The 27564-nt window shown below is 33.6% G+C and overlaps 1 protein-coding gene across 4 annotated transcripts; it reads left to right on the top strand.

Moving 5' to 3' along the window:
• The first annotated feature begins 632 nt into the window (after positions 1 to 632).
• Positions 633 to 26914, top strand: LOC144968933 (dynein axonemal heavy chain 8-like). 4 transcript variants are annotated; one of them, XM_078907815.1, is made up of 18 exons: positions 633 to 753; positions 1191 to 1376; positions 1902 to 2013; positions 2514 to 2687; positions 3626 to 3861; positions 4701 to 4923; positions 5458 to 5649; positions 8097 to 8294; positions 9005 to 9121; positions 9448 to 9559; positions 10092 to 10222; positions 16383 to 16500; positions 18135 to 18176; positions 20603 to 20766; positions 21794 to 21910; positions 22971 to 23180; positions 24185 to 24349; positions 25472 to 26914. In XM_078907815.1, exons 1-18 carry the CDS (start codon positions 653 to 655, stop codon positions 25796 to 25798), a joined length of 2925 nt encoding a protein of 974 aa, XP_078763941.1. In that variant the 5' UTR covers positions 633 to 652; the 3' UTR covers positions 25799 to 26914. The 4 variants fall into 4 exon arrangements, with proteins under 4 accessions (XP_078763941.1, XP_078763939.1, XP_078763943.1 ...); XM_078907813.1 differs by having other exon boundaries at positions 1902 to 2017; positions 2518 to 2687; XM_078907817.1 differs by lacking the exon at positions 18135 to 18176.
• The last annotated feature ends 650 nt before the right edge of the window (positions 26915 to 27564 follow it).

Raw genomic sequence — 27564 nt, 5'->3', positions numbered from 1 at the left:
TAATAATGATTATAATAATAATAATAATAATAATAAATAATAATAATAATAATAATAATAATAATAATAATAATATAATAATAATATATATATAATATATAATAATAATAATAATAATAATAATAATATAATAATAATAATAATAATAATAAACAATAATAATAATAATAATAATAATAATATAATAATAATAATAATAATAATAATAATAATAATAATAATAATAATAATAATAATAATAATATATAATAATAATAATAATAATAATAATAATAATAATAATAATAATAATAATAATAATAATAATAATAATAATAATAATAATAATAATAATATAACAATAATAATAATAATAATAATAATAATAATATAATAATAATAATAATAATAATAATAATAATAATAATAAATAATTAATAATAATAATAATAATAATAATAATAATAATAATAATAATAATAATAATAATAATAATAATAATAAATAATAATAATAATAATAAATAATATAATAATATTAATAATAATAATAATAATAATAAATAATAATAATATATAACTAATCATAATAATAATATAAAAATAGATATAATAATAAATATACAGAAAACAAAAGAAAAACATGAAAAACGCTGAAAAGACTGGAGCAACAAATGCGAGATCAGCTATCTAGTGATGTCCGACTTATGAATGACCTGCAAGCCACCAAAAGATTGGCAGAACTTAAAAAGCATTATGACGAGACTCTTGAAGGGTAACATATGAAATTATAATTGTATGGAGATTTTGGCAAAATACAAGATTTGATCTGAGAGAGTTGGTAGCTCTCAATAGAGAAATCTATACCAATGATCATCACTGGGTTTTGTTTTAAACACATAATAAACAATATTTCATAGACACGGAAACACAAAACACTCCACTGCAAAAGTGATTTATGGTTTTTTAGTATATATATATATATATATATATATATATATATATATATATATATATATATATATATATATATATATATATATATATATATATATATAGACCAAATCATTTCTCATTCATTTAAATTTCGAAGTGAAGAATCGTAATTTAACAGCTCCTCATAATTATGTAATACATTGTTTACTTATTGTGAGAAAAAAAATGGTCTTTCGAAATGTTTGAACTTATTTTCTGTTTTCTTTTTGATCAAAGACAAGCAAGGGTACATGCAAGTGAAGATTCCATTCTGAAAGCCAGAGAAGGGTTCCGCATTATCGCACAGAGAGCTGCCGTCTGCTTTGATACCTCTCAGTACATGAGAGAATTACATCCGTTGTATCAAGCTTCCTTCAAACAGTTCTTGGCATTGTACAAAGCAGCTATAGCTCATTCAGAAAGGTGAGGTCATGCTTGAATAATTTGCCTTCTCATTTGTTTTTGAATTGTTGACTAATACATCCACAATCCAAAGACAACAGAAAAGATTTAAAAAACTAAATAAAGCTAAAAATAATGTTTCAAACTGAATCCCTTATCTAGTCAATAAAATATACTGGAAGGAAATGTGCTAGTATTAATTTACTTGAAATTTTGTGCAATTTAAATCCAATGACACGATAAGATTGTAGTATATGAGTTTGTGAAAAGTATTGACATTGACCAATTAAGGACAGAATTTTAATCTAAGGTAAATAGTTGAAATTGAATGGTATTATTATTATTATTATTATTATTATTATTATTATTATTATTATTATTATTATTATTATTATTATTATTATTATTATTATTACTATTATTATTATTTTTATTAATAATGATCATTATCAACTGTATTATTTTTCCTTTATTTTTCTTATTAGTAGTATCAGTAATTGTATAACAGCTTCAATTGATATCCATTCTTTCATTCATAACACCCAGATCTGCTGTCAAAGCAGTGATAGAACGTTTAACAATGAGTGCTTTCACAACTACAGCACGAGGACTGTTTGAAAGAGACAGATTTATTTTTGCTCTTTTACTTGCCATTGAGGTAGGTTTAACGTGCATTTTTGGCAACAAATAAAAGCGATATTTGTAAGAATGTTATTAAATAAATAGCTGTCATTGTACATATTGACTATAACACCCGTTTGTAATTGTTGTTGTGATTATCAAATCTAGTACCTCTAGTCTACATGATTAATGTTTGTTTGTTTTTTTACACAGACCAGTCTCATTCCTGAATTTTTATACTTAGACCTGTATTGTATAAAATTGAATCGTATATTAATTACCTTGGATTTTAGTTGTTTTTGTTTTTTGTTTTATCTTTATTTGCAGCAATGTTTATAACGAATTTTTTTTTTAAAGCAGAGTGAAAGGTCATTATTTTTTTCTGACAGGTTTTCCAACTTTGCAACATAACCACAGTCACGTCAATTCTCGTTATATTTTCTACATTTTTTTATTGATTTAACTAAAATGATAGACATAGATTTGAAATTTATGATTCTACAATAAATAGTTTATGAAATTGTACAACAATTCCAGGTAGAAGACTCGCTCAATCACGTCGGGCCTGGCGAGAGAGAATTCCTCATTTCTCCAAACTTCAGCTCTGTGGTCATGTCGGCCATTACTTCCAGTCAGACTCCTGACCCACACATCATGCAGTCCAAAAAGCCTTTTGATTGGATGACTGATGACCAATTCCACAACCTACAGGTTTGTGCTAAAATCGTCTCTTTTCCAAAATAAGACACCAGGTTTTAAAAATTATACTATAGGATAATAATTATTGTGCGGCTATGTGGTCTAGTGGTATGACACTCGCTTTCAGATTGGAAGGTCCTGGGTTTGAGCCTTGTGCTCGGCGCATAGTTGAGTCCTTGGAAAAGGCTCTTTACTCACATTCTCTCACCGTACTCAGGTGTAAAATGAGTACCTGGCTGTTAACAGCTGTGTCTTTGTCCGAAAAATTGTAATATCGCCTAACAGGCAGCATGTCCCGTCCTACATGTTAAATGTTGCTGTTGACCAGGGACCCCTTGTAAAGCGCTTTGAGCACATTTAGTGGATGTTGCGCTATATAAAGCTCAATTTAAAAAAAAATAAATTATTTGACATAAGGACGTATATGAATTGTAATACTGAGTGAGATTTCTTTTTCTCTGTTAATTGAGATGATTTTCTTCAATGATGGAAGAAGATTTGAAAACAAGAATAGATTTGATGATCAATAATCAATGACTATCATCGTCAACCAAGTTCAGATTAATATCACTCTTTTTATTATTTTATTCATCCAACATTTTAATGAAAGAAAAACTGTGAATGAAGAACGCAGCCATGAAAAGTATTGAAGAAAACAATGACGAAAAAAGGAACGTTTAGGGCTTAGAACACTTCCTGAGCCAATTTTTTTTTTTTAATTTTGTTCTTGGCAGAAGAAAGGTTTTGAGCCCAAAGCATACTTTATTTCGTATTCTGTCTTTTTTATTTCTTTTTTTAAAAGCCATCGTATACAATTTTATTCAGAACGTTTTACCGTTGATGGCATCTGGCAGCTTTGTATGTAATATAGTTTTGATAAAATGTTAAAATAGCACAATATTTGACACCGATGTCCTTTTTTAATTGTCTTGTCTCCTTTAAAAAAACAGGTACTTGCCTCCCACTTCGAGTGGTTCCGTGACATGTTTGACAGGATGCCAAAAGATGGAAGGGAGACACAGTGGAGAAACTTGTGTGAGAGTGAGTTACCTGAGAACGTTCCACTACCAGACAAAATGGATGACACTTACAAAGCCATGCAGAGACTTTGTGTAGTCCGAGCAGTACGGAGTGACAGATTGCTTCAAGCCAGCTCGAACTTTATTACTTCTGTTTTGGGCAAAAAGTGAGTTTTTGACTATTATCCAGAATAACAGCATAATAGTAAATTGAGAATAGTTAAACAACACAATGAGGGTAACGATAGGAAAATGGAAGCCATGGAAAGATCCAATCAGTTGTTAAATAAAGATGACAGGTATTCTTTAGGTATTCAGTTGGCAAAATAGTCATAAAATATATTAAACAATAATAATTTTCTCAATAAAATGTTCCAAGAAGTTTTATTTAGTTTTATTTCAGTTCCATCAACCATGCTGAAGGCGTGTTTACTGTTTATGCTGTCCTGACTTTTAAAAGAAGAAAAGCCGAGGGAGTTAACTGAGAGGAAGAAAAAAAAAAGAAATGGTGAACCAGTGATTCAAATATAGACTACGCATATTACATTGCAGATGCACTTGAATGAATACTAACCTGCCGGAATCTGTGGATTGTATTCGTATGAAATAAAATTGATCATAATAGCTTTAGAAAAGAACAAACCATATTACAAAATACATGGCATTTTTTAGCCAATAACAAAAAAAGCCAAAGCAATATTAATATACTTAAAATTCAGAAAGATAAGAGTAGAGTTCTAATTGTGACTATTCAGGATGAGCAAAGTAAAATATTGAAACAAAATTATTAATTCAGTAATTAGGGAAGTTGTTATTTTATTTCACCACACACTAGTCCATCTACTTCCTTGGGACAATAATCAATGAATGTGAATTGAAAACTTCAAGGATATAAAAAAAATTATCAAGAGCCCAAAATGTTCCTTGTTATGATTTTCTAGCCTTTTTCTATATCTGTTACATTCATTTAGGTGATCTATTAAGATTTTTATGATTTTTCCCCCAGGTACATCGGAGATATGACATTAGATTTCCCGACAGTCTTACGTCAAAGCTCAGTCAACCTGCCAATCCTTATGTTTTTCCGGACAGAATCCGAGTTAACGCTTAAATTATTCCAAGAGTTTGCCAACAAGAAGCAGATCAGGCCAGTCACTGTTCTGCTTACAGATAATACAATGTCTGACGAAAAGGCAGTGAAGAAACAGATACTCAAAGCTATGGGAGATGTAAGTGCAATACCTTCCTGTGTTAGTGACAGATAAATATCAACGTAGCCACCAGAAACTTTCTTCTCCTTCATATTTATATGACTGACTTTTGTCTTCATCATCTTTACCGTCATCATCATCATCATCATCATCATCATCATCATCATCATCATCATCATCATCATCATCATCATCATCGTCGACGTCCATCATCATCATCATCATCGTCGTCATCATCATCACCATCATCATCATCATCATCACCATTATCATCATCATCATCATCACCATCGTCATCGTCATCATCATCATCATCATTGTTATAAAGGAGAGAGGGGTCGATGGAGAGAGATAGAGAGAGAGAGAGAGAGAGAGAGAGAGGGGGGGAGAGATTCTTTAAAGAATAGACCTTTTAGTCATTAAAAAATAACTTTTTAAAAATACTATCTGACGAGAGTTCCTAATTTCAAATTTTACTCAGCCCATTACAGCTATGAGCAATTGACCACAATATTTCTAGCATATTTTTCTATTCCATATGATTACCTAAAGGGTGTATGGATTCTACTACACAACGCCCACAACACCCCCCATCTCCTTGACACCATCGAGTCCATCATCATTGAAGGAAGTCAGCAAGTGGATTCCAGCTTCAGATTGTGGATTTCTGCCTGCTCGGACGCCAAGAATTTGCCCAGAAGGCTGATTCAGAACTCTCTGAGAGTTTTTGTTGATTCTCCAAAGGTAGGATTCTTTTTTAAAATGTGCTCATTACACAGCCGTTTAAATAGGGCCCAAACTTTCACTTTAGTTAATTCTTCCCTCACTGGCTACCGTCAAGTAATGTAAACAATCCACCGTCAGCCACAGTGATAACAGCTGTCAAGACGGCGTGCATTGGCAATAAATTATGTCTGCAGGTAAATCTCATCGCTTTGAATTTCTCTCAGGCAGAGAGTAATAGAAATTTCATCAAAATACTCAATTTTCTCAGCCCGTTGTGGACGCAGCATCTTTTTCATAATTTTCAAACATACATGGATACAAAGGCCAATTTTTCCTCTACAAGACGCAATTATTTTTCTTTACATCATTAAATGATAAGTTTGTGTTTTGCTCTTTTGAATAATCAGAGTTTTTTATGAAATAAATATTAAAATTATAAGTTTAAGAAATATTTAAAAATTCAAAATATCAAACCAACACTTTTTACCATCAAGTGTGAGGGATCAGAGAAAAGTAGATAAAATTATCTTTCATATGATATATACTTTATTATGTAGATTCAGGGATTTAAGAATAGAGGGTGTGGAAAGGAATCTCAATAATTATTTTTGTTACCAACAAAGAGGAGAATATTTCATTATATTTTAGAAACCCAATAATAAAACTAGATAGTGATGATAAGAGACATTTATTTAGTTTGATTTCATTGAATTTAAGCGGAAATTTTAGATATTTCTTAAATTTACTTATTTAAGTTCTGTTCAGGTTATGGAGAGACACATTGAAGACGGTCATCACACCGGTACAAATGAAATATGTCGAATTTGTTGTGAAAGAGTACAGAGCCGTGCTGAGAGGATTAAAAGACTCCAGACGTGATCAACAATTGACTATAAATATAATCGTGAAATTCTGACATATTTAAATATTTCAATTTGCGAGAAATGTATCTCACTTATACATAATTTAAAGAAATGCGATGCAGGTATTGATGCATTTGGTTCTGTGAGAAAACTCTGAGCAAGAAACAATACTTAATGAGGTGAATATGATCATTATCTTTCACCAATGATGTGCTATATGCAGTCTATATGGCACACAAATTAAAACAGGTGCAAGTCAAGTACATAAAAAAAGTAATGGGCATGGATATCTCAAAAATAAGGTTATGAAAATTATAAGAACTCTTTAAGATTTTCTTAGTGGTTTTGATTGTCTTTAAATGAATGTCCGTATATAACAATTTTTAATGGAATTCTTATAATTCGTTGATTCTGGGATAAATATAAATGAATCACATTTGACTATGTTTCTGATTTATTAAAAAATTCCTTTTCTGACAATGCTGTGATTGGATTTCAATTTTACCTTACTCAAAATCCTTACTTTTACGTACAGGTGAACTGATATCTCAAAAACGCCTCAATCTACTGGTATAAAATTTACATGTCTACATTCTACAGATATTCAACATCATTTCCATTACTTTTGTTTAAAATCTTAAGTGTTGACCATGTTAAAATATTCTCTTAAAAATTTTAATTCACTTAAATTTATGTATCAATTTCATGGGTTATCCCTCTTGCTTTTTAACACCATCATAATTATGATTAAATAATCAATGAAAACTCTGTTAATAAACTTTTTGGTAGTATAAAAATATTTTTGCTACACTTAATAACGGCAATACTACATTAGTTTGAAATTCAGATAAAATCGATCAAAACGGCGAAATAATTGTCTCCCTCTTTCAGTGTAAAGCTATGACTCATCATCACTAGACTGGCTTGATTTACCTGGCGAACTAAACTGAAAGCGATAAACGCCTGTCATTAATTATCTGCATTGTTTTAGCATTAATCATTGATAATAGTTTTTCAATTGGAGAAAAAAGCATTAACTCACTCAACCCTAACACCGACTATATCCGTAGTTTCCCCGGGGTTACTTTAACCCCATGCCTATTTATTAAATTTTTCTGAGACAAATTATAGGCGTGGTAAGTATCAAAACTAATGTTTTTAGTTTTTGCATGTTAACGATAGTTGAATAAAACTACCGATCTATGTACATGCTCATTTTTAATACATTTTTTCCAGTTCTGAAAAGTAGAAAAAATCTCTAGGATTGAGTGAGTTAAGTAACATTTGAAATTAATTAAATATTTTAAAGACTGAACATTAAAATAAGGGAAAATATTAATGAGTCTTTTGGACATAAATGTTGCTCTCTTGTCGATCAAACAAGTAAAAGTTAATGATAGAAATAAGAACAAAGCTTTCATGATTCAGTGACTCTTCGATTAATAAAATACAAATTTGAGCTCTGATTTGTACATTTAAGACGCCAAGATAAAGTTACATTTTTACCACACATCAAAATCCTCAAATTAGCTAATAACACTTGAATTATAACATTGTTGAGAATATTCTTATAATTTCTCTCTTTTTTTTTTTCATTCATAGATAATGAAAGACAGTCTGGTTCGAAGTTTGACTTGGATGGAGCCAGATATCCTCAAACAATCCAACCGCCCAGAATGGCCTTCCATGCTCCACAACCTGTGCTACCTCCATGCCGCTGTACAACTGAGGGCTCGCTTTGGCCACGGTGGATGGAACTTCCCACAAGAATTCCTCTCAATTGGATTCAGAGAACTTCAGGTTGGTTAAGATTGTGGTGCTGAAAGAAAAATACTGACACAAAGAAAATAGTAGGGAGGAGAAATAGAGGAAAACAAAGAAAAGGATAAAGGATATATAAGAATCATCAATAAGCGAATGTCATGTAAGGGAATGAGAGATGAAGATTTCTTGAGGAGGGCTGAAAACTGAACTGAGCGGATCTGTTTTCTCATGATCATCGATGTCTACAACAGACCGAACAATTAATTGATTTTAAAAGTGTTTTTAGAGCATTACTTTGCATTTAACATTTTTTGTGTCTCATGATTTTATTTATCATTAAAACGCATTATAATTATTCATATATTTTTTTTAATGTTCAGAATGTTTTGATTTTAATTACGTAACTGACTGTTGATCCGTGACGAAAGTCAAAGGTCAAATCGGTGTTTGTTTTGTTATTTGTTTATATGAACCTGTATACAAATACGTTTCATTATATTATATTCCAAATGTTTCGTGTTTGCTTTTTCTTTTCTTTATGAATTGTTTGTTTGTGTGTGTGTGTGTGTGTTTGTGTGTGTGTGTATATATGTGTTTGTGTGTGGCTTTGAGTATGTATTATATCAATAATTTTCCTGTTTTGTTTGTTGTATTGCTAAAGATAATTTTCGATTCATTGTCCCAGAATGTATGAGTTCCATTTCATTATAAGTACATTACTAACTTTTATTTGGCTTCTCATGCAGGAAGCTGTAAGTTTCTCTGTTGGAGAATTCAGAGATCCTCTGTTCATCATGGCTGCCGATGGATCCATGCAACCTCGCACAACGTCTTGGACAGGCATCAGATACATGCTATCCGAGGTAGGTGTTCCATCGTGTATCAACGTTACATTGTGTTTTACATATGTTTTATTTTTTTATTTGCATTGCTTTTACATTTCAAAAATGGCAAAAAAAATTGTCTTTTCTTTGTTATGCTTAGTTTACTTAGACATCTGAAAAAGTGTGTATTCTTTACTTTCATTTTTATATATAATATATATTTTATAATGTTTGTTACAAAAGTGTTACTTTTCTCTTTGTATTTAATGAATGATCTCCTTCTCCACTTCCTTTTGCTCTTTCAGCCTCATCATTTTGTCACTTACAATGTTGTCCCTCATTGAATATCTGTATGTAATCCTCAGGTTGTGTATGGCACCCACATCACTGACCCAAGTGACCAGCTTAGTCTTAGTGCAATGGTGGATTATTGGTGCTCTCCAAACGCAGTCAAGAAGGACTTTGAAGTGGCTAGGTGTACGTGTTAAAAGACAGTTTATGGCTTCAAATTTGTTTGTGATTTAGTCCATTTTATACCGTTGTCACTATTGTAAGACGGCCACATGTCTATCTTTAATATCTTTCTGTGCCGATTCTAATCTATTAGCTAACGCAAGGTGTAAAACTTACTCTTTAGATTAGAGTTCAAGCTTGATATAATAATGATAAACAATTCACTCATTTAAATGTTAATAAAAAAACCCTTGTAAAATGAGAATTAAAGCATTTTCTAACCAATTGCATGTACTTTTGTTTTATTTGAAGATAGTCTTCATATACAAAAACTATATAAATTATTAGCTGCACTTGATGTCCGATATCTTTTTAGCTTATGTGTATTTGGGAAAATAAAAATTTATATTTTTTAAAAACCCAGAAAACACTGAAATATCTAACGTGTCAGCCGTGTTTATGATATTCAGATACAGGAAATAATCTGAGAGTTTCCTTCCTGTTTGTCTCAATTACCAGTAATCTTTTTTTTTTTCTCGTACTTTTTCTATTCCAGTAAAATACCGAGCCCCTCCAGCCTTCTTCAACCCAAGCGTTCGTCTCAACTCTTTAATTCAAGCCATGGATGGACTGAACAATCACTTCCTTGAAGTCCCCGAGGCCTGTCATTTACACCCTAACATCGAGGTGAGCATCATGAACAATCCTTTTACTTTTATTTATTCTTTTTACATTTTTTGGTCAGATTCTCAAGTCCTTTTTATCTCATTTAATTTGATTTTATATAGTTCAATGTCACGCAAATTATTTTTTAAAAAAATAATCCAACTTATCAATTAAAACCGAAGTATTACAACCATTTTTTATAAGATTAAAGTAACATTGTAAATAAACTTACGTCTGCCTACACAAAGTCCACTGCATTTGATAAGGCTTTTTTCAGTTGTTTTTTTTTCACTTTAGTTTTCTGTATTTTTGAGAGAAAAAAATATTGATAAGGGGGAGGGTGTTTATTTTCAAATGTCCCCGTACTTGATCGGTTCCTCAGTAATTTATCTCTCAGTGATCCAGTGCAAGTAAAGAATGTTGGGAGACTTTGGTCAGAATTTATTGATAATAACAAAATTATTGTGCTTTAATACATTAACATGATCACGCATAAGGCTTTCTTTCGGTTAGAATTGATTGATCTTTGTAAAGCACATTCATTCTATTGCTGATGCCCCTCATCATCATCATCATTGCCTTTTTCACCCTGGGTCAGGGTATAGGCCACAGACAAACAGTTTCCATCCTTCTCTATCCTGAGCCAACTTTTTTATCTCATTCCAGGTCTTACCACTTCTCTGTATATCAGCTTCTTTAATTCTTCTCCATGTTCCTCGTGGCCTTCCCCTTGATCTTCTACCCTGAGGGTTCCAGTCCAATACTTTCTTTGTTATAGTTGAGTCATTCTTTCTAAGCGTGTGTCCAATCCACCTCCATCGTCTTCTTCCTATTTCCTCTCCCACTGGTTTCTGCTGTGTTCTTTTCCATACTTCTTCATTTTTTATTCTATCCATCCATTTTATTCTGAGTAGCTTACGCATGCACCTGTTTACGAAAATCTGTACCCTCCTTATACATGCCTGTGATGCGTTCCAAGTTTCACATCCATACAGTAGGACAGACTTCACGTTTGAGTTGAAAAGTCTTAGCTTTAGTCGAAGGGAAATATCTTTAGTTCTCCAAACTCTGTTCAAAGATGTGAATGCAGCCTGTGCCTTTCCTATTCGTGCTTTCACCTCTGCTTCCGTGCCTCCATCCTTGTCAATTATACTTCCGAGATAGCAGAAAGTGTCTATATCTTCGAGTTCCTGATCTTTTACTTTGATCTGCTCCCTTTGACGCGTACCTATCCTCAAGACCTTTGACTTTGCAGGGTGAATTCTTAGACCAATTGATTCCGAGAGGCTGTTTATAATTGTGGTTTTTGCTTGCATCTGGTCCTGGGTGTGGGACAAAAGAGCCAGATCATCTGCAAAATCCAGATCATCCAACTGTGTCCAGGGGTCCACTGTATCCCATTTCTTCTCCCTTTGGAGGTTTCCTTCATTAGCCAATCAATGGCAAGAATGAACAGGAATGGAGAGAGCAAGCATCCCTGCTTGACACCAGTCTTAATTTCAAAGCTGTCAGTAAGCTGATCTTCATGTACAACCCTGCAACTTGATCCTTCATACATTTCCTTAATGAGGTTTACTATCTTTTCAGGGAGTCCATAATGTGCCAGAATTTTCCACAATGTTTCTCTGTCAATACTGTCGAAAGCCTTCTCGTAATCCAGGAAGTTGACAATAAGAGGAGAGTTCCATTCTATAGACTGTTCCACTATGACTCGCAGAGAGGCAATCTGGTCGGTGGTTGAACGGTTTTTCCGAAAACCTGCCTGTTCGTCCCGCAGTTTAGCATCTGTTGCATTCTTAATTCTCTCTAAAATAATTCGGTTGAAAACCTTTCCTGGGATAGAAAGAAGAGTGATGCCTCGATAATTATTACAATTACTGAGGTCCCCTTTCTTTGGAAGCTTGATAAGATGTCCTTCCTTCCAATCCTTTGGGAATATCCCGTCATTCCAGATTCTCTCAAATAGTGGGTGCAGGGCCTCAGCATTTCTTTCCGCATCAACTTTTAGAGCCTCCGGTGGAATCTGGTCTGGTCCAGCAGCTTTCCCCCTTTTCATCTTATTAATGGCACCCACAATCTCTGCTAGCGATGGTGGATCACAGCTAATTGGTAGCTCAATCCTTGCAGGCAAAATTTCTGGCTGGTTGTCTGGTGGTGGTCTGTTCAGAAGGCAGTTGAAATGTTCCCTCCATCGTTCAGATTGAGCCTCTTTTCCAAAAATAGTTTTCCCATCTTTGTCTTTGACTGGTATCTCTGGTTTCCCATATTTTCCAGCAAGTGTCTTGGTAGTTTGATAAAGGATCCTCATGTGTCCTCCAGTCGCTGCTGCTTCTGCTTTCTCTGCAAGTCTGTTCATGAATGCTTCCTTGTCTTTCTTCACAGATCTTTTGACTTCCTTAGCTATGGCTCGATACTGCTCTTGTGCATCCAGTCTTGAAGCCCTTGTTCGGCTTACATTCACTTGTTCCTTCCTTGTTCTCTCTTTTCAATAAGGTCCAAGGTGGTTGGACTTATCCATTCTTTATGTTCCGATTTCTTTACCCCCAATACCTCGTGGCAAGTTGTTATGTAGACTTCCTTGATCTTTGCCCAATGTGACTCTACATCTATGTCCTCCTCGAGCTCAGTAAGAGGTTGGAATCTATTACTCAATTGTAGTTTGAATTCCTCATTCTTTTCCCCATCAAGTCCATTCACCTCGAATTTTTTTCTTGTATGTGATCTGGCCCCGTGTTTTCTGAGTCGGAGCTTAAGCTTTGCCAATAGCAGGTGGTGGTCTGATCCAACATCTGCCCCTCTCCGTACCGTCACATCTTCCAATGAACATCTGAATCTACGAGAGATACAAAAATGATCAATCTGATTCTCTGTCACACCATCTGGTGAGACCCAAGTTGCTTTTTGGATCCTCTTATGGGGGAACACTGATCCTCCAATCACCAAACTGTTGAATGCACAGAAATTTGCAAATCTCTCACCATTATCGTTCATTTCTCCCATGCCATGACGTCCCATGATACCTTCATAACCTACGTTATCCTGTCCCACTTTTGCATTAGCATCTCCCATCAATATGTTGACGTCTTTCCTTGGCAACTTGTCAATGACTTGTTGTAGCAGACTATAAAATGTATCTTTGTCCTCATCTGTTGCATCGTTTGTTGGGCATAGATCTGTACAATGTTCATGCTGATCTTCTTACTCCGTGTTGTAAAGGACGCCATGATGATCCTTTCTCCGTGTTGTTCCCATCCTCTCAGTGACTTCTGGGCAAACTTGCTTAGAATTATTCCTACTCCCTGTGTATGAATCCTGTCCCCTCTCCCTGAATATAAAATCTTCTCCCCAGACTTGAGGTGTTTCTGTCCGGATTGTATCCAGTGGGTTTCGCTTACTCCAAGTATATGCAGCCTGTATCTTCTCATCTCAGTCACAACTTGAGAGCTTTTTCCTGCTTCATACATGGTGCGAACGTTCCACGACGCAATTCGAAGCTGCTTGTTTGGCGAAGACGTCATCGGGTCAGCAGAGTCCTTTCGGCTTTGTCTGTTGTCCTTCATAAATTCTGTAATTCCAGAAACTCTTCGGTCGCCCAAGCTTAAAAAAGGATTTGGTTTGTCTGTCTGCGTTTCTGTAACGATTTGAGTTTAACGGAAAGGGGTGTTAACCCTTTGCCAACCCCCAACCTGGAGGACCAGGTGACTCGAAGATGGGAGAATCACACACCATTAGTCGCCTTTTACGACACGCAGGCTTGGCGTTGGGCTATTCTTGACCCTCTCAGTTGAGGGACCCCGGACACCACACGGGGCGCTGATGCCCCTATTCAATTGAAAATTTGATGTTCTGATTTGATGTTTTTCATGCTTTTTCCTCCTATTTTCTTTTTAATTCTTTTATTTGTTATTGGACATCTCGAATTTTTAAATATAAACAGATCAATAATTCCTTCTTTAAAAGTTGTTTTTTTTAAATTCCTTCTTTCTTTTTTTTTTTTGTATTTGTTTTTGGAGGTTTTTCTTTGTTTCTTTATGTTTGTTTTCTTGAGTATCCTTTAAACTTCTGAAATTTGAATGAACGATACGATTATTGCAACAGATTCCTTGGTTTTATACTGGAAATTTGGTAAGCCAATGTACACATTAACTGTAGCATGGATGGTGAACGCGAATATGTAAAAACTGATATAGTCTATAACAATCTGTTTCAACAAAAAAACATCGAAGACCTCAAATCCAAAAATAGCTATTTATACCAAAGGGATACACGCATCAGTTTGATGCTAACTTTAGCATCTAGATTTTGTCTTAACGATTAAAGAAACAATATGTGGAAAGCTGTCTGTACAGTGTGAAATTGTAATTAGATAGTTGTGCACATTTTGAAGGCATGCCAATTAAGACGGGGTGAATTTATGTTCAAATGCAGGAGAATCTTTTGAGATTTACTAGAAATTTGAAATTATTAATGACTTTTGAAAGAATCATTGATTATCAAATAGAATTTGAAATTAAAAGAAATATTGAAAGCCATGTTATCAGCGTTAAGAATTTAACTTGAGAAGAGTCAGACTTTGACCATGTGCGATGCACTTCACAATGCTCTTTTATTTTTTTCTTTCAGCTGGAAATATCATGAAAAATTATTTCCATTTCACACAGTACAAGTAGCATTCTTACAATAATATAATGTCACTGCCTGATAGTGTCGTTGAAGTTACAATAAAAGTTTAAGCTATTTGCATGAAACATACACATAAATAATAATGTGAAATTTAATGTAAGCTTCAATTTAATAACAAAAGCAGATCTATTTTTGTAATTAAATTGAAGCTTACATTCAATTTCACATTATTATTTATTTCTTCGAGCTTCGAGCAGCAACATTTACATTGAAACTTACACAGTGTAACGATTATTAATTGTCTGGACTGCATGATCTCTTTGCATGAATTCATATAGATATCTGTATCGTTTAAAATCTTATCATTATCATCTTCATCATCATCAGCATCATCATCAGCATCATCATTATCATCATCATCATCCTCATCACCATCGTCAATAGACTCACATTCACCGACATCATATTTTTGTTGTGACCTACGTCATTTATAAATACCATGTAATGAATATGAAATTATATTTGCACCATGCTACTATTATCTCCAAATATCTTCCCCGAGTCTCAAGAATGGAAAATGAATAAAACATTATCCATTACTGCTTTAAATAAATAAGTAAATTCATCGATAAATACCAAAGTACATTTATATAGCATAGAGCATTTCAATAACCTTGTCATACAGAGTTCACCTCACTATGCCACAGTTATTCTCTGTTAGATAATATCGAATAAAAATACGTTCTTTGAAGAAGGATAACGTTTTATTATTGTTTCTTCTTCTTCGATACTCTTTATAGTCCTTTAATTTCCTGTATGTCATTCAAATTTTCAAATTATTGTTACATCAAACGATTCGATGCTAGGATCAATTTTTTAATTTTTGGCTTTCTGTATCACTATTGAAACAAAAAGTTATTTCAGGACATATGCTGAGACAAAAGCTTTTTTTCATGAATAAAACGGAACAAAAGAATTTGGTGTACACATAAAGGATAAGTGTCCTCATAAATATCTGTTGACTGATTTACTGAATTTAGCACACAATGAATTTAACAAAAGCGGATAAGAATCGGAACTTACAGAATGCAAACCTCTTTCTGTCTAGGAGTAAACTTAGATTTAAATAGATTGGAATTGACGGCAAAAAAATTCTCAAAAGAGTTCCGTAACTTCAACATTAATGATACTCTCTCTCTCTCTCTCTCTCTCTCTCTCTCTCTCTCTCTCTCTCTCTCTCTCTCTCTCTCTCTATCTTTCTCTCTCTCTCTCTTTCTCTCTCTCTCTCTCTTTCTTTCTCTCTCTCCGCCCCTTCTACTCTCTACCTTTTGAATAATGATACTAAATCAGTGATTATGAAGATGATGTTGATGATATTGGTGGTGGTGGTGACGATGATAGTAATGATGATGATGATAATGATGATGGTAATGATGATGATGATGATGATGATGATGTTGATTGTGATGCACATTTTAAAGCATCGCATTTCCTTATGCATGTATTCATGTTAATTTATAAGCCATGACTTGTGGATAAAATCAAACTTATTTTTCAGACACTTCTGGGAGATGATCAATATATTTACACCAGACTCAATAAAGTTTTTGACGCCATGCCCTCCACTCCAACCTTGTCTCACAAGCTGTTCCCTCGACCACCAACGCCTTTCTCGGGTAAGAAGATGATCTGAGAGTTTTTGCTGTCATTATCTGACGCCTAATTATGCTGAATCTATTCACTTTCTGAAACACACACGTTCCCACCTCATTTATTCATCTCCATCTTCCCTTTAATGTCCACCACCACGTATGAAAATTATGACATGCTCGTGTTTTTTGTTGGAAATAATCCAACAATAAAACAGTTATTTACCTATGATTATAGGTTATATTACTTAAGTAAAGAGCAAGTGTTTTATGAATGAATCGAAAGTAGTTGAGGATGTGATTTCTTTCAGGCGACAGTTCCAATCGTTTCAGAGTCTTAGAGAAAACTTGCTGTCACTTTTGGTGCAAATTGTGTGGGTCTTTGAAAGTCTTGATTTGAAAGAGTTACCAAGTTATTTCTTATTTTATTCAGCATTAGCAATCTGGCTCACTTTCTTCTTGACAGAGGAGAGCCCCAATTTAGATCATTTAGCATGTCACCCACCCTTGAGGTACTGTTATACGGTCCTGTTGGAAATTTTGGTCGCTCTCTTTTGTACCATTTCTATCTCTTCAATGAGAGATTTTGTGTGAGGGTCTTAGACAGTACTGGAATTTTCACCAAGTCGTCAATTCAGTGCTTTATATGTTAATTCTTTAGATCTGTTCATTTGATTTGTAGGTTTCTTCAGAGGGACCCGAAGGTTTTGTAAGCTTTTGCGGGGATGTTTGAAATGTATTTTCCCTGTTCAGATTGGATTTAGTGGTGATTCATAAATATTTGGCAGATGTCACATGTTCTAATGTATTTGTAGTTATGTCTACTCGATTTACGCATTCTGTAGATGTGTAAAACATTACACATTTCTAAAGGGAACTCCATGTGAAATGTCTGCTTCTCATCAGCTTGTTTATTTTGTTCATTTTGGAGGGTGGCAGCGTCATCTAAGGATTTTGTGACACTATGGATTATTGCGTCATCAGCAAAGAAGTGTACATTTGATGTTAGTTTATCTGCTAAATCGTTAATGTAAAATAAGAACACAATAGGCCCGAGGACTTAGACCTGTTTGACACTAGATTCCACTGAGACTGGGCGGGACATATCGTAGTATATTTAAAGAATGTCTTTTTTATGTACTCGTATATGATGTATATGAATTATTATCAACATTGTTTATAATTGTAACAAGGTTTTTTTTTTTTTTTTAAAACAAGACCTTTTTGTTTTTTTAAGTTTTAAAATCATAATATTTGTTTTGCCTTTTTTTCTCTTGTTTTGTGGTTTAAAAAAAAGATTTACATCACTGTCACAATTAATTCGGTTGAAAGTAATTTCGCCTGTTCCTAATTTCCTAGTAAGGGGTGAACTGTTCACGTCATTTATTAAGCAGTTGGTCAGTGATATGGTTGTCTCTTTCCTCCCTTCCCCTCAATTCCTAATTACAAACGACCCTTTTCATCCATCTGTGATTTAAAAAAAAAGAATGAAATCAATACATGAGACAGTATTAATGAACACCTTTTGACAAAAAGTTCATTAAAAAGTTATATTGTTTAATTAACACGAATAATTTATAGGGCTAAATATTTACGATTACATAAAGATTGGTGTTTTGTTACAAAATCATGACGACAAATGACAACTTTAATTTTATCAGTCAAACAAGCCATGGACGCAGACAACTCCATTACAGGAAGAGGTGAATTGATACAAATAGAACCAGAGGCGTATTTTATATCCTGATTACATTGCTTTTTAAAAGAAAATAAATTTGATTTCAATTAACATAGCTTTTATTTGCATTAGAGTATGAGGATAAAATTTATCTTAAAAATTCCATATTTTTATATTAATTAATCCTAATATTTTTATTCAATTCTAACGCTTTAACTGATGTCCCTACTGCAGACTTCAAGCTTTTTAAAATGCAGTTATGTTGATACAGTGATATATTATTATCTGTTTTACTAATTCATCTTTGGTTTTGGTCGTGTCCTGTTATCTCTATCTATATACCAATCTATCTACCTATCTATCTATCTATCTATCTATCTATCTATCTATCTATCTATCTATCTATCTATTTATCTATCTATCTATCCATCTATCTATCTATCTATCTATCTATCTATCTATCTATCTCTCTCTCTCACACACACACACATACACCCCTCTCTCTCTCTCTCTCTCTCTCTCTCTCTCTCTCTCTCTCTCTCTCTCTCTCTCCCCACACACACAAACACACACTCTCTATGTCTCTCTCTCTCTCTCTCTCTCTCTTTCTCTCTCTCTCTCTCTCTCTCTCTCTCTCTCTCTCTCTCTCTCTCTCTCTCTCTCTCTCTCTCTCTCTCTCTCTCTCTCTCTTAACTTTTTCTTTATGGGAAATGCGGACAGGCATTTTGAAAATAAAATTGTTAAATAAAAAGTAATGAACAAAAATGAATATAACAGCTTCCAAAAAAAAAAACAAAAACATCCAAAGACACGGGAAGTTTCCGGCTAAGAAAACTTCTTCAGCCAATAACGAAAACAATAAAAGATATTAGCCTATATCACTTAAAATCCAGACAGACAATTAAGTATGTGGCACGTCTTGTCGGCTAAATACAATCTCGAAATGTGAATGGAACATTACACTGGAATCTGGGCGTCTCAATTTGAACTCCGCTTTCAACATGTTCATTTTTTTTTAAATTAGGCAAAATTAATCTACCCCCCCCCCCCCCATCACACACGCACATGAACACAAACACAAACACAAACACACACACACACACACACACACACACACTATATATATATATATATATATATATATATATATATATATATATATATATATATGTATATAGTTTCTATATTTTAAACTATTCGCGTCGATTTGTTAACCCAAATAAAATACTACTCATACTATCAAAGAATATTTCTTCCCTTTGATAATATAAGTAGCATTTTATTTGCATCCTGCTTTGGTCGTTAGATTACATAATATTCCATCTACGTCATAAGGCTGGATTGTTTTGCTTAGAGCTTAGGTGACAAAGAACTTGGTTTGATGATATTCTGGGAGAATGCTTCAGATAAATATTGAGCTTTACACAATATCAGCCACTGCTGTTGTTAATGTTCGTATTAAGGGAAATGAGTGGTTGTTTCCTAGATTTTTAAAATGGTACCTGATCTTTCAAGGGACTTTTACCATACAATAGTTACAAGAGTCGGACTTTTGAATTTCAGTGTACTTCTCTTGAATTCATGCAACATTGTCTATAATGTTTTTTTTAAATTTACATTTATTGATTTTAAATCATTAAAATTATTTTTAATTTCAATTTTACTAGCAACTTTCTTTATTAGATAGAATAGTGTTATTGTTTTTTAAAAATACTGATATGATACATTAGATAACAATAATGATGAATGGTCTATTTAACATTTGGTTATTTTAATGTCGACAATGATTGAATACCACTTTTTACCTTTTGTAAGTTAAGCTACAGCAATCACCTCAGTTTCTACATTTTTAACTATTCGCGTTGATTTGTTAACCCAATTCTTTTGATGGTAAACGGTTATTTGTTTCAGGAACATGTTTTCTACACAAGATGACTTGACATAATATGTTGAGCTCTTTGATGTTGGAGACAGTTAAAGAATTCACTATTTTTATTTTACCATCATCCGCTTTTTAGGGCAGTTCAGTAATCTAAAAGTTTTGAATGGAAATGATAAAAACAATTGGAAAACAATGAATTATTTCACAAGGAATATTTTGGTCTTAAACAAAAAAAAAAAAACAACAAAAAACAACAACAACAAAGGAACAAACAGCTTTAAAAAACAAAGAAAAACACCTGTTACTCTATATTCATGGTTTACTTGGACAATATGATTGAATACTGTTGACATCAAAAGCTTGTTTAATTCTATTTATCATAGCGATGCCATCTTAAGACGTCGTGCAGATAAAGATATATTTTAAGTATTTCTTTTTCATTATCATAACGAAGTTTAAATAAACTATTTTCTAGGATAAATATTCAAGTCTTCAAACCAATTTCATGTTTGGATCTTTTTTGATTGGCACTTTTTCATGATTTTTCACATCTTAATTCTTTCTTGCAGGTCCTGCTCTTGCCAGTATTAGCACTCAGAGTAATAATCCTTTGGTTGTGGATCAAGGTGTGTTCAGTACTGCCAGCTACGCCACCTACAAGATGCGCAAGGAGATGGAATTATGGGAAATTTGCTATACCATGCTACAGAAAGTACCGAAGGCTTACAACAAGGTAAAGGCTACAACAATTATAATACCTACACGCCTTGGGGGGGGGGGGGGGGAGAAAGAGGGGCTGAAGCTGATCAAATGAAGTATTTGACGATGCAATAGAAAATAATATTGCTCATTGTGAACCCTTTAAGGAATTAGGATTTTTTTTTTTTTTAATGTTTTCCATTTAGAGCCAATGTAAGGCGAGATCAAATCCATTTAATTTTCATTATAAGACAAATCACTACACTCCTCTTCAATGCTGAGTGGATTCGCTCATGAAAAAAGATGTCTCCTGTCAAAATATTGGAGTTAAATAATCTGACGGAGAGGTTCTTTCAGAAAATAAGTTGACTCTTGTGGTACCGTCAAAAATAGAAGAAAAAACCCCCTTATTAAAAAAAAAAAATCAACTTTTTGATTTGATTTCGGTTTCGAGCATAGCATATTTCCAAAGCTTGAAATTGCATATATACAAAATCATAGTCATGACTTTTAATTCAATTTATTCCTTTTCATCGTGAAAGTCAAACATTGTTTGTGTGAGTAAATTATGTATTATTTTTTCATTTTCTTCTGCATTTCCATTCATGTCCCAGGTTAGCAAGTGTAAACAGAAATAAAAGAGAATCATCTCTACAATTTTATTTGCTCATTTTATTCTTTCATATATAGAGATAAAACATATTTTCATCACCTTAAGAAATATAAATCTAATTCTTTTTAAATTTATATTTGTGACCCACTGCGTCTAACTGGTATTATGTCAGAATGAACCTGATGGAGCAACTTGAGTTTTAAGTCTGAATGATCTGAAGTAAGGAATTCACATAGAAACAAAACTAAATTTCTTCTAAGAAGGCATACATTTTGTCCGGAATTTTATAAGTTAAACTTAAAATTCCATTTTAATCATCGTAAACCACAACATAATACCGTTTTGAGACACTTGGTTGCATTTTCATCAACGTGCAATCCAATTGTGAAGGACAGTCACAGCGATACGTATCAAATATATTATATGGTATATCTACTTCTTTTCCCAGGATTACATTGTGGAAAAAGTCAAGAAGGTCGGCGGTTTCACTGCATTTAACAACTTTATCATGAAGGAATTGGAAATCATGTACAAATTGCTGAATGAGATAAAGACATCTCTCACTGTAAGAATGGCGTATTGTTTTCAACATTATATTTCACGTTTTGGTTTTAAATATTTCGATAAACAGATTTTACAATAACTTAAATGATTTCTTATAAAGAGGGTTTGGTGTTATTAGTCAAAAAGATTAGCCCATTTGAAATGAAAAGGATGGATTTAAGTGCTGCACATGATATGTAAAATTCAAAACCAATTGTTCAATCATATTAAGTTGAGAAATTAGGGAGCAGACACTGGTGTAAGATAAAGATCCAAACAAGTGTATATGAAACTGTGCCAGACAAAGCAAGAAAAGAAAATATAAGGAAATTTTTTTTTTTTTTAAATCAGTCTTCCTCAACTTGGGATCGAACCTCAGACCTTCTGAATACAGGTCAGACGTGTTGCCATCACACCACAGAGGTCCCCGATAGTTGGGACTATTTTAATTCCTATATCCTTCACAAGGATACGCACTTGTTTAGATCAATCATATTAAAGAAATTCAAAACTCTTGATTTGTATCCCCTAGCAGATATTTAGATGTTTCATTTTCCCATAAGGTTAAACGACATGTTTAAGTTCTGCCATTGCCATCTGTAGACTTATTTCTATTTTATAAGGAATTAGTACATATAAATTCAAGTTGCTATTACTATTGGCAAAGCTTAAGCTCTGACTCAGAAAACATGGGACCAGATCACATACAAGAAGAAAATTCGAGGTAAATGCACTAGGTGGGGAAAAGAATGAGGAATTCAAACTACAAGTTGACGGCGAAGTGGCCGAGTGGTTAAGGCATTGCACTGTGACCAGGATGACCCGTGTTCGAGCCCCGCTTCAGGCACTTTCGTTTTTTTCCTTGAGCAAGATTATTAACCCCCAATTTGCTCACTTGGACAACATGGGTGATTCCTGTTGACATCAGACATCTTGTTTGATGAGTTATCTATATTCCTTCGTGGAATGCCTAGGTGACGATATCTTATGATGCCGTGGTGCAAAAGGCATAATTAATTATTTAAATTCAAGTTGAATGTATTTTTCACATTTCATTTTTTTTGTTGTTGTTATATTTCCAGGCTATAAAAACAGCAACAGAAAGCAATGTCCTTGGAGATCAAGTATCCCAGCATATTCTAGATGTGGCAGACGACATTTACCACTTGCGTATTCCCGAGGCATGGTGCCGCATGTCTGGTAACTCTGCCCCACCACTCACTTACGGCATGGGTCAGTGGTTAGTGGAGCTACAGAGCCGATGTCATCACTTTGAAAGGATTCTTTCTCTGGTGAGTAATTGAATAAGATGCAATAGAGAAATAACCAAGTACAATTCCGTGTCTTACACATGTCGTGTCAACCAATTCTTCCAGCTCATGTCTGCTTCAGATTATAAACAATGTTATATTTTGAAAGCAGACATTGGTGACGTATAAAAAAACCCATTCAAAACCTTTTTTTAAATATAGCGCATAATCCACTAAACGTGCTCAAAGCGCTTTACAAGGCGTCCCTGGTCAACAGCAACATTTAACATGTAGGACGGAACATGACGCCTGTTAGACGATATTACAGTCTTTCAGACAAAAACAACGCTGTTAACGGCCAGGTACTCATTTTACACCTGAGTACGATGAGAGAATGTGGGTAAAGAGCCTTTTCCAAGGACTCAACTATGCGCCGAGCGTGAGGCTCGAACCCAGGACCTTCCGATCCGAAAGCGAGTATCATACCACTAGACCACATAGCTGCGTAACTAGCATAACTAGCAGGCCTGGAACAGGTGTCACAGAAAGATGCTAGCTATGCTTTATTATGTAAACTCTTTAAAAGACAATCAACTGGGGCAATTTAAAAAAAACCTATTTATTGTACTATTTTATCATTTTAAAAATTGTATTATTATTATTTTCCTTCAATGATAGAAATATCTTCTTCTGCTCTCTTTAAATGTTTCTCTCTTTATTACTGAAGATTTTCTGCATTCATTTATTATAAATTATTGGATTATGTGCACTTTCAAGAAGCTTATTACAGAAATGATGTAAATGGACTCTTAGAGACAACGTTTTTATAAGTCCTAGCTTAAATTGGAATAAAAATTTTTTTAAAAAGACTAAAAAATAAGTTCCAACTTAAATTTTAAGAAAATCTGGGTATTTTATAAAGATCGGATCAATTGTAAAAATCCAGCCTTAATAAATATTCTGAAGTAGTGCAAATGATTTTAGATCAAGGTAAACATTTCACCTCCATTATATTCATATTTTTACTCTCACGAATCACTCTTCAGGGAAGAGAAAAGATGCCTGCATACTGGCTTGGTGCATTCTTCAATCCTAGAGGTTTACTGGCCTTACTCAAACAGGACAGCATTCGAAGCTATGCTGGTGATCGTTCTGGCAATTTCGAATTATTCACATTCCAGACTGAAGTGACATCAAGAGACAAAGACCATGTACGTATTGAAACTTTGATGATTTTAATTTTAATCTTGTTCATTGTGTGCATGTTTTGAAGAAAAGCTCTTATGTACGTTGCTATAAACTTTGGCCCAATTGCCTTTTTTTTTTACTTACTTACTCCTCTTTGGTGTTTCATTAACACATAATGTCGACAGTAAGGAGCGCCAGTGACTTCTGTCTTCTGCCAGCTTCCAAACCTCATCCCAGGTCCAACCAAAGGATGTCATCTCTCTTTCCACCTATCTTCTCCAAGTCGTCAGTGGTCTTTCCCTATTGCGATTACCCAGCAGTGTCCATCTGAGCGCTGTTTTGGGAATTGTTCCCTCCTTCACTCGATAAATATGGCCAATCCATCTCCATCTTCTTGATTAGACTGTTTCAGAAATGGAGATCATGTCAGCTTTTTGTAGATCTTTAGTTGGGCCAAAAAATATGGAAGATTTTTCAGATATTTGTTTTGGAAAAATCTAATTTGCAAAACAGTTTTTGTTTTTTTGACAGTTTTTGTGACAAGAGAACAATGTCATCTGCCAAATCCAGATCTTCCAACAACTCTGAAAAAGTCCATCTGATTTCTGTATTGGTCCCATTCATCGATTCTTTCATTACCCAATCGGGGTGCCAATAGGAGAAGAAAAGGGGATAACTCACAATCCTGTTTTACACCAGTCTCTATTTCTAATAGCCTGCCTTTTCTTTTAATCTTACTTTCATTTTATTTTGTTAAACAGCAGTTTACATTTCAGGCAAATCAAGCCTGATTTTCTAGTGCTGAATCTCGAGGAGTGAAATGCATATCTTAAAAAAAATACTGATTATTGTATTTAGTTGGTGGGGCGGGGGGGTTAAGAGCAGTACTGAGAATCTCTTTTCTAAATTGCTGTTTAAACATTAGTTGTTTTTTTTTTTTTTAGCTATGAATGAATGAGCTTGAATGAGCTTTTTTATATAGCGCAATATCCATTAATTGTGCTCAAAGCGCTTTACAAGGGGTCCCTGGCCAACAGCAACACTTAACAAGGAGGATATGAATAAATTCTTGATGTTTTTATTTCCGTGTGCTTTATATAGTTGTATAAAAAAACAATTTTTCCTTTATCTTCCTCCAATATCAGCTTCGGGATCCACCTCAAGAAGGCATGTTTGTTTGGGGTATCTTTGTGTGGGGTTGTGCCTGGGAGAAGACCACAGGAGAACTTCAAGACCTGCCACCTCGCACTGGATGTGCTGCTCTGCCTGTGGTGCATGTCACATGCTGGCCAGTCGGGGAAAAACCCAGCGCCCAGGACAATACGAGGGCCTCAGAGACATTCCAGTGTCCTGTTTACCACTCTAGGCTTGCCAGACAGGAAGTTGTTATGGAGCTGGATGTCAGACGGGAAGGAATCGCTTCTTCTCGATGGGCGCTCAGAGGTCTCGCTGCCACTGTCAGGCCCTATTAAGTAACCAAATGCTATGCCAAATACTGCTGATATGATTGTTAATGCATATGTGATAATTCATTACTCCAAAACAAAGAATTGATCCGTCATTTATTGCTCAAAATATTGTTGTTTTTTTTTAATGATCAAGTACGGAAAATGCTTTTACTTAATCACTTTAAGAAATAGCTCATAGCTGTGATTTTTATATATTTTGGATCTTATATGTGATATCTTTATTTTTAAATTTTTTTGTTATAACACAATTAAAATACTTTAAATCTTATATTTGAAACATTCCTCACTGATTTTACTCACATTACCGTTTATATAATTTTTTGTACATACTTCAATTAACTTAAACCAAGTCTGATCCACCAGCCAAAATATGTTATTTAAGATTTAAAAAGGAGCTTTATATTCTTTTATCCAGCCAAAATTCATTCATATTTATGCTATCTTAATTGAAAGCCAAAAATTATATTTAGTTTTACAATCATTATATCTATTCATTTTCAAACTGAATAAATTAGATTTGAAATGTGTATTATTTTTTAAATTATGATGCGAAATGCCAACTCGGAGAGTTTATATACCTTTGAATTCAAATGAAATAATCATTGCTTTAGCTTGGGAATTGTATATCAATGAAATAAATGATTTTAATTATATGAAGATATACTTTGTAAAATTAATTTTTAAATATCCAATCGTTAGAAAAATTATTGGTTTTAAAATGATTTTAAAATGTATTAAAATCATAGCTTGTGTAAAATGCTACACTATTTTAATTCTATTCCGTCCATGAAATGTTTTTGTTTCAAACCACTTTTGTCAAAGTCCATTTTCTAGTTTGTCATTTAAATGTATATTTTATGGGTATTTACTTTAAATATTGAGCTTGTGTTCATTTATATTTTTTCTCCCCTTAATAGTTCTTTACTCAACCGTCTTGGAAGCAATATTTAATTGGGACTAAAATATATTTAGTTGTTTTGTTTTTTTTCATGATTCCTTGTTTTCAAAGTTTTATTCTGAAACATTTTATTGAATTAAATTAACGTAGCAAAAAGTTTGATAAGTGATATTTTGTGTGAATTTGAAAATATGCCGAATAAAGTGAATTTTTGAAACTTACAACTATTTTATTGTTGAATAAATGCCGCTGATTTTCATCACCCCTGGTAATAATATACAGCTGCTCAAGAGGGCGGTGTGCACAACAACAAAAAAGAAAAATAAGAGAGAGAGAGGAGAGAGAGAGAGATGTTTTTTTAAATGTTTTTAAGGGTTTTACGGCTTTAGGTCATATCAACGCCAGTAAATAAGAAGAAAATGGGATATTCAAAAGTTCTAGAATTACAATTAAAGCACCCAAGAATAAGGCAGACACAGGGGAAATGGCTCAAATAGGGTACAGATGAAGATTCCAATAGCACACTAGACCGTCTATCAGTGTTTGAGATTACCTAAAAGTACCATCCAGAATCAAGCACAGGTCCCCACTAAGAGGAATACACTCAAATGTTTACAAATCATATATAATACATAAAGAAAACATGATAGAATGCATAACAGAGATACTTTACAAGGAAAAAAATATCATCTCCGAAAACTAACTACACATATACATTTGACTGTTTCCCTCCCAGCCAGGGCCAGGACAAAACCAAGTAATCTCATTCCAAGATAAAGACAAATCAAGTTGGAAAACAAATATAGGGGGATAGAAGACCCGGTAAGTACCTCCCTGCCCACTATGGGAAGTCAGGAACCCTACCCAGTGT

Source organism: Berghia stephanieae, chromosome 3, assembly GCF_034508935.2.
Source record: "Berghia stephanieae isolate SIO BIC M18660-M18661 chromosome 3, UCSD_Bste_1.3, whole genome shotgun sequence".
NCBI classification, from domain to species: Eukaryota; Metazoa; Mollusca; class Gastropoda; order Nudibranchia; family Aeolidiidae; genus Berghia; species Berghia stephanieae.
This window is presented reverse-complemented; position numbering and strand designations above follow the sequence as displayed.